General features: G+C 45.8%; 1 protein-coding gene across 1 annotated transcript in view; it reads left to right on the top strand.

The window, feature by feature from the left end:
* LOC138497532 (kinesin-like protein KIF20A) overlaps nucleotides 1-14,405 on the top strand; it is a 1,316,984-nt gene that overhangs the window by 748,677 nt on the left and 553,902 nt on the right. Inside the window, exon 11 of the mRNA XM_069621067.1 lies at nucleotides 5,544-5,709. Coding sequence (XP_069477168.1) covers nucleotides 5,544-5,709 — 166 coding nt within the window. The remainder of the gene's footprint in view (nucleotides 1-5,543; nucleotides 5,710-14,405) is intronic.

Raw genomic sequence — 14,405 nt, 5'->3', positions numbered from 1 at the left:
AAGTTAAACAAAGCGTTTGAAATTGGGATATTACCAGAATCCCTTAGAGAAGCAATCATTATTCCACTCCTCAAACTCAATAAACCAAGCATGGACTGCAGGTCATATAGACCACTGTTTATGCTGAACCAGGACAGCAAGCTACTTACGGCTGTGTTCAAATAGAATGAAACATGTCATAGGCAGACTAATACATCCTGATCAGACCGTATATGTTCCACATAGGAACATATGCGACAACCTCAGACGGCTCCACCATGTCATAGAGAACACACAGGGAGCCTCGGGCGAGCTGACTATTGTATCGTTAGATGCAGTGAAGGCCTTTGACTCTGTCAGGTGGCCTTGGCTGTTGGCAGCTGTAAAAGAATATGGGATGGGACCTGGGCACTTGAAGTGGGTGAAACTAATGTACAGCTCCCCACTAGCCAGAATCAGGACGGGAGCGACCATTTCGGAAAGGTGGCAACTTAGCAGGGGCACTAGACAGGGATGCCCTTGGTCCCCAATGCTGTACATACTTGCATTGGAACACCTAGCGATATACCTGAGACAACAATATGAGGAAGTAGGGATCTATACAAAAGGGGGACCACGCGTAATATCGTTGTATGCAGAAGACATGCTGTTATATTTTAGGTACCCCAAAGAAAATCTGCAATATATCCTAGAAGTGATGGAGCAATTCACATCGCTCTCTGGCATTGCAGTCAATCCCAAAAAGGTGTGTATAGTACCCCTGGGAAGATACATAGGGGTCCCGCAAGACCAAGTACTAACAATACCATGGGAGATCAACTCCTTCAGATACCTGGGGATCAACATCCACCACACGGTGGAAGCAGAATATATACATAATACTGAGAATAGTATGAAGTTCTGGACTAGGCTCCCCCTGGCCATGGTGGGGAGGGGGGGTGCTGCTGAAGAGGGTCGTATTACCCAGACTACTACACCTTTTTGGGAACATACCATATATGATACCCAAGCGATTCTTCGTCAAACTTCAAAGCATATGCAGGGGCTTCTTCTGGGTATAACCAGGACTAGGATAGCCCTATGGAAACTGCAGAACACATATGACAAAGGGGGTATTAAGCTGCCTAACTTTGAGATCTATTATTTAGCCAGTCAATTGCGATGCGTAACTCAGTGGTAGCGGAAGACTCAACATCAGAATCCAGACTGAGTTCTGAATTTGCCATGTTTTTCTTAAAAGAATGGATATGGCTGCCTAAACAAGAGATGAAAGGGTGCCCGGGGATGCTGAAGCTGGGTTGGAAAATATGGCATAAGATTTGCCAGACCATAGAGAACCCGACCCCCTGTTCCCCGCAAGTGCCGCTGGTGGCATTGACTAAAGGAGATGTGCAATTGAGAAAGAAGATTCACAGGCACTGGGAACCGGTGGGAATTGCAACAATGGGAGACATGGCAAGAGGGAGAAATTAAAAATTTAATATGCTGGTGGAAGAAAAAGGCTTACACTTGGGACAGTATATTACCTATACCAGATTAGTATGGCGGGTAAGGGAGACATGGTCGGAAATATTACTAGATGAACAACCAGATGTGATCGTTGAAACATTATATGATGTTGCAGATGGGGGGCACGAGGTATCCCGAATCTATGACTTACTGATGACCAGGGTGGGAAGGGACGTGACCTAGCTGAGGCAAGATTGGGAGGATGAAGCAGGAGAATTTATGGCGGACGGGTTGTGTGTGCGGGTTCAAGGGGATCATAAAGTGTCTAGGAACGCGAGGCTACAACAAATACAACTATATATAACCCACAGAGCATATTTGACCCCCCAGAGAATTTCCCAATTCAAAAGTGCAGAACGACAAACATGCCCCAAATGTGGAGAAGAAAACGCAGGGCTGATGGACATGTTTTGGGGATGCCCGGAAATCGGAAGGTTCTGGAGAGAAGTAGCCCACTGATTGAACGAGAGGGGGATCAATTTAAACGTGGAATCAGTGTGGGGATGCATGGTAGGGGGGTTTCCTAGACCACGACAATTGAAACACGTCAGTAAACTCAAAGATCTGGTGTATATACTCGCCAAGCGTAGAATTGCCATGGGGTAGAAAGCATGTAGTAGACCTAAGATAGAGGTTTGGTGGAATGATATCTGTAAATGGACAGAAGCAGAAACAGTAGCATGGAGTGAAGCGGCCAACAGAGGGGGGGAGGAAGAAGCAGAAACCCTGAGGGCCTGGAAACACTTAGTGGCCACACTATTGGGGCCCTCCTAGGGCGATACAGGCAATGATTCCCCTGAGAATACAGACAAGGATATGCCTCCGGAAAACAGAGACAGAGGGCGAAGCAGAGTAGGCTTGTGTTGGAGGGCGGGATAAGGGTAAGCAGTAGATACTTAAGATATTTTCACAATGCTAAAATGTTACGACAAGCACTGCTGGGGTTGTTTGTTTTTGTTGATTGTTATTAAAAACAATAAAAATTGTTTTAAAAAAAATAACTATCCTGTATGCAAGTGTGTCAATGGCTGCACCCATAGCCACGTGTGACTTAAGAGGATGCTGTTGACTGCACCTATTGTGAGAAACCTGACTCTCTGGCTAGTCCCGGGGTGTGGCCAGGACACAGTCATCGCTATTGGATCAAGTTCCTGGTGGTAAACTAGAGGCAGGATCACCTGGATGGGAGGGGGTCTTGTGGGAGTGGGATACGGACCAGTGAGGCGCAGTATCTCTCTTCTTTCGACACCTTTTCCCCATCCTACCTCGTAGAATATTCCAAAACTCTGCCTCCCACCATTCCCGACGCAAACACTTTAGCACAACATGGAAGACAGCAGACTAACACCAAGGCCGTTTACCTGACATGTCCCAATACAAGGGTCAGACAAAGTCAGGCAATTAACCAGAATCACACATACTGACAGCCCTTTCTCTTCCGCACAGGGATAAAAGGTGGAGCACAAGACTGGCAAGGCAGACCGCACGACGTGTGAGCTAACTCAGCACGGCATTTCCAGAGGAGGAGAAAGACAGTGCATACCGAGAGGTGAAAAGGAGAGAAGCAACTTTGCCCTTTCTGACCAAAGCCTGTGAATCCTCCATAGAAGGAATGATAAGACCACAAACAATAGCCAGCTTTGTTGCAGCAGATGTCTACGGTACGCAAGACCCTCCTCCGCTGATAACCAAGCTGGGCAAGGAGGCTGTCTCGGAGATACCAACCTTGATTGACTCCAAGGATAAAGAAAAGCAAGTGGTTCATCACAGCCTGTGAGTTGAGGGGAGAATTGATAAGAAAACCAAACTGTGTTGAACGAAAGGTAACCAATGACTAATTTGAACTTTGAACGAATGAAATATACGATTAAGGAAAGAGGGGGAAAACAAGTAACAGAGGAGACCAGCACCACGTGGGTGCTCAAGCAGGAAACTCTGGGCAATGTCCGGATGGTAAAAACTACTGTAACCTAGGAAGAGGTGAGGAGAGGTCAAAGTGGTCATAGAGGGGTCTTGTAAAATCCTCTGTAGCGTTGAAAGTCTTTGACCAACAGATGATTGCGAAGCTAAGGGAAATGAGTCTCACTTGGTGAAACAAACGTATGAACAGTGTGGTGAAGTTGGCAAGCGTGAACCCGGCAGAGGGATGCTAACGAAAGGGGGCGAAGTCTGAAATCCCTATGAACATTGAGTTCACAGAGTAAATTGTCTGTAAAAGTTGGTGAGAGTGAACCCGGCAGAGGGAAGCAAACCAAAAGAGACAATGCCAGAAGAACTGTTTAAAAAGACATTAAGAAAAGTAAAAAAAAGCCAGTGAACCGAAGGAGGAGGAAAACGTTTGTAAGGGTTCCGAGCCTGAAAGAGGGAGATCTGGGTGGAAAGTTATAAACCCAAAGTTCATTGAAAAAAGAACTGTTCAGTTGAATTGTTGAATACTATTTGTGAAGGGTCAGCATCCGGAAAGGGGGACCCAGGGGTGAAGCCATCATCGAAAGGATACGTGGAAGTGAACTTTGTGTTTGTTGGGTACATCAGGCCTCAAAGGCAAGAGACATTTGTTAAGAGACTTAACTATCGAAGAACCTGATAACTGGTATGGAACTGTCGGATCGTGCTGGGAAAGCTTGAGCGTGTGCTGCACATCCTGAATTAATATTTGTGACTACTTCTTTCTTTATTGAAAACCCTATCCCATACTCTTTCTGTAACTGGTTCTAAGGATTTTGCATTATTTATTTTTTTAATTATTTTTTTTTTTAGTATAGGCCTTTTATTTTGACACAATGCCACTAGGACTGCCTTATTTTTCATTTGATGGTCAGAACTCCCATCTTAGATTTAGGTTAGGCGTCTTTCCACCCTGCATTCATTGTTCAATAAACACCCTTGAACTGTGGTCACATGTCTGTCTTTACTGTTGCCACCATGAGTTTCTTACACTATCCACGCACATCCTGAATAAAGTGTGCCATTGACTGCATCCATGAGGGGACGGTGTCGTGGCCTTTCAACATTTTCAATTGAAATGTGGCTGGAGAATTTGGGGAGGGGGTCCTCTGAACAGCTGCCTCAATTTGGCAGTTATGACACAGCAACACACTTTTTTTAATTCAGCACATTAAATGTGCACTTTCCACTTACTTTCAACCTCACACCCACCCATCCTAACCACTCTCTCTACCCTCCTCCCCGAGCCACCTTACCAAAACTCTCTCTACCCTTCTCCTCCTACCCACCCACCCTCTCTATGCTCATCACACCCACCCTACCCCATGCTCTCTATGCTCCTCCCACATACCCTACCCAGACGCTCTGTACCACTACCGCCACCCACCCTACCCACTCTACCGCACCAACCTCCCCTATCCCCGCTTCCTCTACCCAAACTCACCCTTCAAACCTACTCCCACTCTCTACCCCCACCCAACCTACCTTCCCCCATCCTCTACCCCACTCTACACCCCCCACACATTTTACCCCACCAACGCTACCCTCTCTTCTCCACCAACCCATCCTACCCGCTCTACTGTCATCCACCCCATCCCCTCGCTCTACCCCATCCACCCATCATACCCCCTTTTTCTCTTCTCAACCTGGCTCCCTCTCTTTACCCCACCCTGCACTCTACCCCCTCTCTAGCCCCACCCTACCCCTCTATTCTCCCATCCACCGACTTTACTCACTTTCCCTATCCATTCTCATCCTTCCTCTCACACTCTTGCTTTATTTCTTACCCTCTCACCCTATCTCATATTTCCACTTGCTCATCATTTATGGCACGCTCTATGAATGCCTTCCTCCCTTGCTGTATTCCCCTTCCCATCCTATTGCACACCTGCACCGCTTATCCCACCCTCCTTTAAAACTTGTCCATGTCCTCCTTGCACATTGGTGCCTATAAATGCAGAATGCAAAGAAACGTAGTAAACGTTGGCCATGCTTGTTTAAATTGCATTTGAATGCACTGTTGAGGCATTAGAAAAAAGTTGTGTGTTAAACCGGTTTATTGTATTGTACTGTACCTTCATATCTCATATCTGATTTTACCCATATAGGATGAAGCAGAACTATATTCCCTTCAGGGAGAGTAAATTGACACGCTTATTTCAGCCTTTCTTTTGTGGCAAAGGAAAAGCCTGCATGATTGTGAATATAAACCAGTGTGCCTCAAACTATGACGAAACCTTACATGTCATGAAATTTTCTGCCGTGGCAAAGGAGGTAAGTAGGCCATTCTTCTGACTACCATAAACCAATTTGCCTGAGAAAACATTGAAAACTAAAAATAGTTTTAATTCTTTCCCCATTATACAATGACATAGTCCATCTCTGTAGTGAACATAAATCCTATAAAAGGAATCGCTTGCCCCTTTCAAGCATGTGTGTTTGTGTCAACAAGTAAAGCAATCCCAGTGCTAAACTCCATGTAAACATTTCAGAAACTGGCCTTTTATAGCAAGTGTTAAACTGTTATGCTGATAACATATGTTGCCCATTAGAATGCATGACTCTTCTAGGCTTTATTTGCATTTCACCCTATAACGTTTGGTTCCAAACATGATTTCAATCACTTCTGTTTGCTACTGCAGTCCACTTTGCGACTCTTTAGTTGATGTCATTTTTTCGGCCTGCTGTAATGTAAAGGTTGCCGGATATGGGTGTATTCAAGCTTCTCTATACTCAAGGCATGTCAATAACAGGGTGAAATGTGCACAGAAGTATCTCTTTCACACCTTACATGAGCCGTATAATCTTGTTGCATCGTCACTTTGTATCCACCCGATATTTGCGTTTTTGCTAGCAGCCCACTGCTATCTTTAAGGACATGAAACCCATGTGTGTGCTGTGCCATTATTCCTAATTGAACCATGCCTTCAGCCATTCCTGTGCCGCATCTGCTTGAATTTTTGACAAATCTTTCTGGCCAGCTTTGTATCTCTCCTCCCCCCCACATTCCTTCCATGGGGTATACCTGTTACTCTTATATATACACCTCAAATGTATTTTATTTATTACCCTATCCATACAGATGATTACTAAATACTGGAAAAAATGCTCAGGGTTTATCCATTAAATGGTGGAATTTACTTTCTCACCAAATTGACTCTTTTATTGCGACATGCAATAATCTAATACATTTCAACATAGATGGACTCCCTTTGAGTTTCTTAATCCTAATGTTCCATCACCTGATCAACATTTTGGTCCTAAATTCCAATGTTCCCAAACCTCCATGAATTGTCTACAGCATATGTTTATAGTTTTCTCTCCCCTCCTGTGGTATCTATTCTATCACCTTGTCACACGTTGTATTGTAGTTATCCATTTTTAGTTTGGGCTATTAGGTGGCACTGAAAGCGCTACCTTAAAAGTCTAAACTATTGTCATTAACATAAGAGCTTCAAATATGGGCTTTGAATGAGGGTCTGTAATGCTTTTTCAGTGGAGATGACATTTGAGGACGGATACACAGTTGCAATCCCTCCCATTCCCTGCCCCTAGCCAATGTAATCCCTATGGCTTATCCCACCTATTCCTGCCCATCTTGGAACTCTTTGATTTTGTGTGAGCTCTTCCATGGAGGCAGCCATCTTGGATGACTGTCTCTAAGGAAGCTCTCTGTAAACAAGCCGGCCATCTTTGAATGCTAAATATACCATGCATCTTCCAAATAAAATACATTGTTTTAAATAGCTAAAGTAATTTGCATTTTGGGAGCTTGTTTTAATTCGCAATTAAATGAGGGCTAGTTTTGGTAAGCTGCATCTATGGTGACCCGTTTTGTTCTGAATGCGATACAGGGAAAAACATTGAGGCAGGTGATCCAAACATTCTCTAACAGCTTTTGGACAAGACTCCTTGTAAATGCATGCTATTTCTGCCCTTTCAGAAGCTGTTTTTTAACTAATTCCCGCTGCCACGTCTCGTCTTTTTGACATCCCACCCTGTCCGATAGAGGAGCCTGAGTCTCACGGGAAGAGTACTGTGGTTTGCAGGCTCCAATAGAGACAGAGCTTCTGTACACCTCATGCGCACCACGTATCCTTCAGCGACGTGCTCGCCCAGAGATAGTTTATTTTATTTTTTGTAACGCGCTAACTCGCCCTAATGCCTTGAGAGGCACACAAAACAATACAATGCAAGACAACAACAGAGCAAAGTCTGTGGCGGTGTATGGCAGGAAATGGGTGCTTAGCTAGAAGGGCTGTTGCATAGGAATGTCTTCAGCCTTTTTTTATACTCATTTGTTGTTTGGATTTTTCTTAGGCCAAGTGGGAGGGAGTTCCAGACTAGAGGGGCTTGAATGTCAAAACCTGTGCCTCCAAATCTAACCACCCTAAATATAAACTGGGAGAGTCTGGCTTGATCCTGGGACCGGAGTGTGCGAGATGGCCGATAGAACTTCAGGCGCCCCAGAAGAGATTTGGGGTCTCATGAGCCAGACATTTGTGGGCCAGAGTCAGGATATTGTGGGGGACATGCTGCTTCACGGGCAGCTAATGCAACTCCATCCTTGCGTGGGTAGTATGATCTCATTTAGAGAGACCCAAAGTTGCTTGCACGGCCCCATTGTGGGTCACTTGTAAAGCTGAGAGGTTGGATCGGGAGGTACCGGACATTAGACTGTTAGTAATCCAGCCGTGAATTTACGAGGGCTGGGGCTAAAAGGGAGATGTTTCTGTGTTGGAGAAAAGGGCGGATGTGTTTAAGCAGCTTGTTAATAAAGTTGCATGATGCACGGATCTGGGGGACATGCTGTCTTATTGTCAGTTCGACATCCAAGATAACACCCAGGGTCTTTACACTCATGGCCACCGGGATGGTGATGTTGGCGATGATAAAGGTCTTGTACACTGGCGGTCTGGGGGGCATGTTTTATAAGCATATGACCGGATGCAACAACTAGAAGCTCTGATTTTTTGTAAATAAGGGCCAAGGAGTTAGTTATCATCCAAGACTGGATAGTAAAGTAGATTGTGTCAATGGCCAGTGTGTCTAGGGAGTGGGTGCCTGAGAACTTTAGGACAACTTCGGTATCATCTGCGTAGTTAGTATAAAGGACGCCCAGGTCGTCGAAGCCCCAGCAGCGGCAGGATGTAAATATTGAAGAGTGGGCGAAAGGGAGGAGCCCTGTGGGACCCCTCAGGTAACAAGTGCTGGTGATGAGTCAACATCATTGATGGCAACTATGGCTTTGTGGTGGCCCAGAAAGGAGACCACCCACTGTGCTGCCATCCTGAATCAGCCAACCAAGGACTCTAACCTGGTCACCAAGAGGGCATGGTTGACCAGGTCAAAGGCAGCGGAGAGAGCCAGCAACATCAAGAGGGCAGAGTGGCCTGGTCAACTATGTCAGAGAGACTGGATTTCAAATGGAGAATGGCGGTCTCAGTCCCATGCCTGCCTCTAAAGCCCGACTGCTGTGGTCCCAAGATGCTGTTCACTTTAACACATTTCTGGAATTGGATTTACGCCACCCGATCCATGATCCAAATAGTCTTAATGTTTTTAGGTCCATATTTTTAGAGCTTGCAGTCTCTAGCAGTGGTTGGTCTGTAAAGAAGATGCCATAAGTATCCAAGTGTTGCAATATCAGCAAAGTTCTAAGATTGCTTTGCAGCAGCCCATAAAGTTAATGAGAGCAATGTGTCCTGTAACATTATGCCGTGCAGCTGAGCAGCTCTAATTTCTGTACCGCAGATATTGTACAAAGGTTTCCATTTAACCTTATGGACAATTCTCGGATATTGAAGTGCTGGTTAAATTCCCAGGTCTCTAATGGAATAACGCACAGCTGAAAGGAAGCAATTGTATTTCGCGACTGCGGCACATGTCGGTAATGCTCTGCGTTGTGCTTCGGTGGGTCAGTCCGAAAGCTTCTTTCTGAAGGGAGGGTGCTAGGTATTTATTCCCCAAATGCCGCTAACGGATGGAGGGACCAAGGCACAACTACTCGCTGCAGACACACCTGCACTGGTTTGGCGAGTAGAAAACTGTGTGTGTTAGTGCAAGTGCAACTGAACTCAATGTTTCCATCTCTTGTAACTGAATTCAGGCAAAAGCGAATGTGCTATTCCCGAAATATCCATCATCAAGTGTAGGCTTTAACTAATGGTGTTACCCCCCAGGCGCCGAACCTAGGCCGCTTTACTACCAAAGTAGGATCATTGGGCCTCCACGTGAGAACCTTCCAAAAGTGAGTGGCAGTAATTTGTGGCTAAGAACTAGTGTCTGAGCCCTCTAAAAAGGGCAATGTTCAGTGGGAAGCTTAGTCCAGGAGCTATAGCAACTTCCACGCTGTGGGCAGTGTTATGGGGAACACGTACACAAGCAACAGCCCTGCACACACTGCAGGGAGTGTGCGAGAAAGGCCTGCAAGTGTCTGACCAGGTCTGTTGGTAGCGTCCATCAGTCGTGTTCTTCCCCTGCCTTGCCTCCTCTTCCTCCCTGACCAACAATTATTTGACAAGTGACATTGAGTACGAGTTACTTGCCAATTCATTTCTGCACGATGACCCATTTCCTGCAAAAGTAAAAATGATAGTAACAAAAGAGTACTACTAATAATAAACATATAAGAAATACCAATACAATTAAAACAATATGTATTCTATATATCATTGCCTGTGTTACTGCCACTATTATCATCATTGTTATTATTATTAATGCTGTTAGGCAATCGGCTCTGCACCGTATGAATTCACAGATAACTTAAAATTGACTAACTCTGTGCTGTGAAATGTGCATTCATGTCTCAAGTGACCATCCACCTGTGGGGTGCATTCAAAGGCCCCAAACTCCAGCCCCTTTCACATTAAAAGCAGAATTTGTCAACACTGTTACAAATACGGCTTTGCAGTTTAAATGTGAAAATGTACCACTGCTAACAGAAAAATGGTGTGTGTTGACAAAAAGTAATGTATATTATGTTTTGCATGCAAAATACCAACAGACATTTGAAAGGAAAGCCACTTTGTTTTCATGAAAAAGTGTCTCTAAGCCAGAGGCAAACCCTTTTGCTGGCTGTGGGGACACTTCACAAAGAAATCCCCCACTACCGGTCTGGATTTTACATCCCCCAGCTAATTACAAACTTCAATAAAAAGTGTCCTGCTAAAGGTGTGGAAAACCCAGTGTTCCCTAGACTTGCTGGCTCTGACTGCAGTTATTGCAGGACAAGTGTCCCTTGGCTGGAGCATGACTAAAATGTGTGAAGACTGGGTGCTTCAACTTCAAAAACTCAACCAACTTCAAAGAGCAAGCTGCAAACACAAGTGAATAATGAAAACTCTGGTTACAGGCTGACCCAGTGAGACCATATGGCCTGAAGGCAGGAGAGTCGCCATTTGTCCCACATGAAGGCTTACTATTAATTTGAAAGGATTATCATCATTTAGGCCTTTTTACCAGCAACTATAAGGAAGCTTTTCTTCATTTATATACCATTTTTAAAGTAATTTCCAGGCGATTTTAGAGATCTAAAATTCATGCACCTTCGAGTTAGGGAAGGGTAATGGCCAGTTAAACTAGGTTTCCGGCGGATCTGAAAATGTTACAAATGTGAGAGTTGGTGAACAGGTGGAGGATAACATTTGGAATATGGGTAGTACGTTACATATTCATAACTGTTATGCTTTTTACAGAAAGGGCAGACAATTGCGGCAAGGCTGTGCAAAATGGTGCAGACCTGGCTGTTGTCTTATTTAATTCCCCATCATTAGCTGAATGCGAAAGTGTATATTATGGCAGTTATCTTTTTATTTTTTTCTCCTTTTGCGGTTTTCTTTCATTAGTTTTATATCCCATAATGTATTTATATTTGGTCTTATATAATTTATCAGTATGTGAAAAGTTTAAATATAAACTGTAACACATTATTAATAAATAAATAAAAAGTTATTAGTAAGATTATGAATTTTGCCAAATAACTAGTTTTTGCCAAAAATTTGACATGAGCACAAATGGGGCTTGTACATTAAGCTGCCACATGTCTGCTCCATACTCTTAAAACAATCCATAGAGTATGGCTGGACTGGGCAGCAGAGAGAAAGGTAACTGTCCAATCCTGTTTGCGTGACTTCTTGCAGGGTACTCCCCAAGATTGTAGAATTGGTGGAGTCATCGCTGCTATATAAGGGGGACTGTACTAGGAGGAAGGGACAGAGCTTCTGAATTTACCATCAAGAGTGCTGCTTCAACTTACCATTTGACAGCTGCAAGGTAACAGGGGAAATTGGTGAGAGTGCATCTGTGTGGAGCTGTCTATTGCTAGGAAGGTCTAAAGCTGACTGGGTCCAATGGTGGAGTGACCAGACCCCCTGCTCTATATTTCCAGAGGGTCCTGACATGCTGTTGTCTGTCCTGAACTTTAAACAGGTTTTCAATGCAACTAGACCTGGGCCCTTTGTAACCAAAAGGTGGGGGAATCTGCTGGCCTTAAATCCTTTCCCTTTATAGAGGGGATTGGGGAGGGACAAAACTGTGTAGTTCCTTAGCCTATTTAACTAAAAAAGATGAATTTAATGAATTCCCCATTTGGTGGAACACTACAGGGTGATTTTTGTTAAAATATGAAATTAACAAAGTTCACTTCCCAGTGGGCGCTGAAAAAATATAACCTATGATTTAATATGGTAATTCTTTTTGTCCTGTTGACCCAGAGTTCTTTAAGGAAGAGGGGTTTCTTCGTTCTTAAATCTGTCCAATCTTTTTGTCCAATTTTCCCCTAACATAGGCCTTTCAGTAGAAAGGGGGGGTGGGGGGTGTCTGAAATCCAAAATCCCCAAATCATTCCAATTTATTTGTCCGACTTCCCCAAAGTAGGGGGTGGGGGTCTGAAAAACAAACCCCCAAATCACTGTTTATTTTAAACCAATAGTGTGGGTGAAATCATAATTGCCATATGTATTTGTACTAATCTTGAAACCCTACTGTTAGCCTTTTAAGCCTGCAGGAAAATCACAATTACACAGCACTACAATCATTGTTTTGGTTTGATCAGTTTATTTCTTGAAGTGAAATTTGTAGAAAGTAAAGAATTGTGATGTGTTTTTTTTATTAACTAATTTGTATAATAGATTTGTGTAACAAGAAGCTAAGGAGCGAGCCACAAAGAAGGTGGTGTGTGCAGTTGTGCTTTTTCTATTACTTTTAATTTAAATAAATACAAATATATTTTCGAGGGGATTGGTCCTCCGACGTATTCCATATCTATGACAGGTAATGTCCACAGCTATGCTGCTTCGGAAAATCTTTGGCTCCTGTGTCAATGACGTCGATGCGCCGTCCCCGAGGATCTCCTCTGACGGCCGACATCACCCGATGTGATAAGTAGGAAGCACAACGCCCATAGCCTCAGTTCCGTTTTTTCCGCGAACGTGTTCGCTTCGTGAATCTCGGTACGTCTCGACTCGTTGGAGTTGCTGTTTTCTTTCTCGGTTCGTTGAACCTGTTCGGTTTGTTTGTGGCGATGTCTTTTTCATCTTCGACCCCGCGTCCGGGCTTCAAGAACTGCGGGCACTGTGGGTCCAAGATGTCGGTCACGGACTTGCACGACGCCTGCCTCTGGTGCCTCGGGAAGGCCCACGATACGGACGACTGTGTCGACTGCCAGTCGCTCACTGCGAAGGCCTTGCGCGAACGCAAGAAGAAACTGTCGGTAGGTCGGGTGTCTAAGGAAGTCAAGGAAGTCGAGGTCTGCGGGGCTTTCGACCGATGACTCGAGGGGTGACTCTCCGCGTCGGAAGTCTGGTGGGTCTTGTTCCAGAAGTCGGTCTCGCCACTCTTCTGCCTCTTCTAGGCATTCCAGGAAGTGCCAGCATAGATCGCCATCCCCGTCCTCTTCCGAGGACTCCGCCCGTCGGCGGGTCGCTTATCCCTCCATGCAAGCGACACCGGAGGAATGGGCTTCCTTGGGAAGCAGATGCTAGCGATTCTGGAATTGCAGGGCACCGGTCCGTCTGCGCCTCCGAGTGGGGTCGGTCGGCCCCGGTCGAGAGACACCGCCCGTACGCCTTCGGGCTCGGGTGGTCGGCACGGCTCACGGGAGAGGTCCCGCTCGGACAAGGGTAGCCGTTCTCGCCATGCCCGTTCCAGGTCCCGGTCCTCGACGCGCTCGAGACCGCGTGATCCTGTGCCATCTTCGAAGAAGACGTCGACGCCTGTGGCGCCGAGGTCGTCGACGATTACTCTCGAGGTTCCTTCTTCGAGGGGGTCGTTGGCGCCCAGGCTGTCGAGACACGCTCGGAGCTCCGGCTTCAAGGACTGTGTCGACGCCGCCGATGCTGGAGGCGTTGCAGCTGACGTTGACGCCGATTCGCTCGACGTTGATGCCTTTTCTGTCGACGCCGACTCGCTCGACGCCTTTTCTGTCGACGCCAACTCGCTCGGTGCCCTCGACGCCTTTCGGGGCGGTGGTGTCGGAGGGGCCCCATGGCACAGGGTTTGCCCCAAAAAAGGCTATGGCTTCGGTCCGGCACTGCTTTGGTCCACAGAGGTCTTCCTCCCCCCGCCTGGAGTACATTTCAGAGGGTGTTGAAGGCTCTAATGGCGGTCTGGTTTCGGTTACGGTTCCAGATGAACTTATCTCGGGCCATAGTCAGTTTGTTGACCTGAGGCAGTCACTGCATGATGCCAGTGGATTGGACACCTCTCCGGAGGTGGAGTTTTGTCGACCGGAGCCTGGCACTCATGCCGATTCGTCATATCGGCGCCTTATGTCTCGGGTTACCGAGTACTTGGGTTGGTCGGCTCCCCAAGGGGAGTTCGTTCAGGATGATCTCACGGACATCCTTGATCTCGGTCCACCCACTGACCCGGTTTTGCCTTTTCATATGGCTTTGCAGAGAAGGGTGGCGACGGCTTGGACTGCTCCGGAGAGTCTCCCGGCAGTGGGCAAGTCTTTGTCGCGAAAATAC

This window comes from Ambystoma mexicanum, chromosome 5q (genome assembly GCF_040938575.1).
Source record: "Ambystoma mexicanum isolate Mex_15411 chromosome 5q, UKY_AmexF1_1, whole genome shotgun sequence".
In the NCBI taxonomy this organism is placed as follows: domain Eukaryota; kingdom Metazoa; phylum Chordata; class Amphibia; order Caudata; family Ambystomatidae; genus Ambystoma; species Ambystoma mexicanum.
The sequence above is the reverse complement of the archived record's forward strand: the minus strand, read 5'-3'. Positions and strand labels throughout refer to the sequence as shown.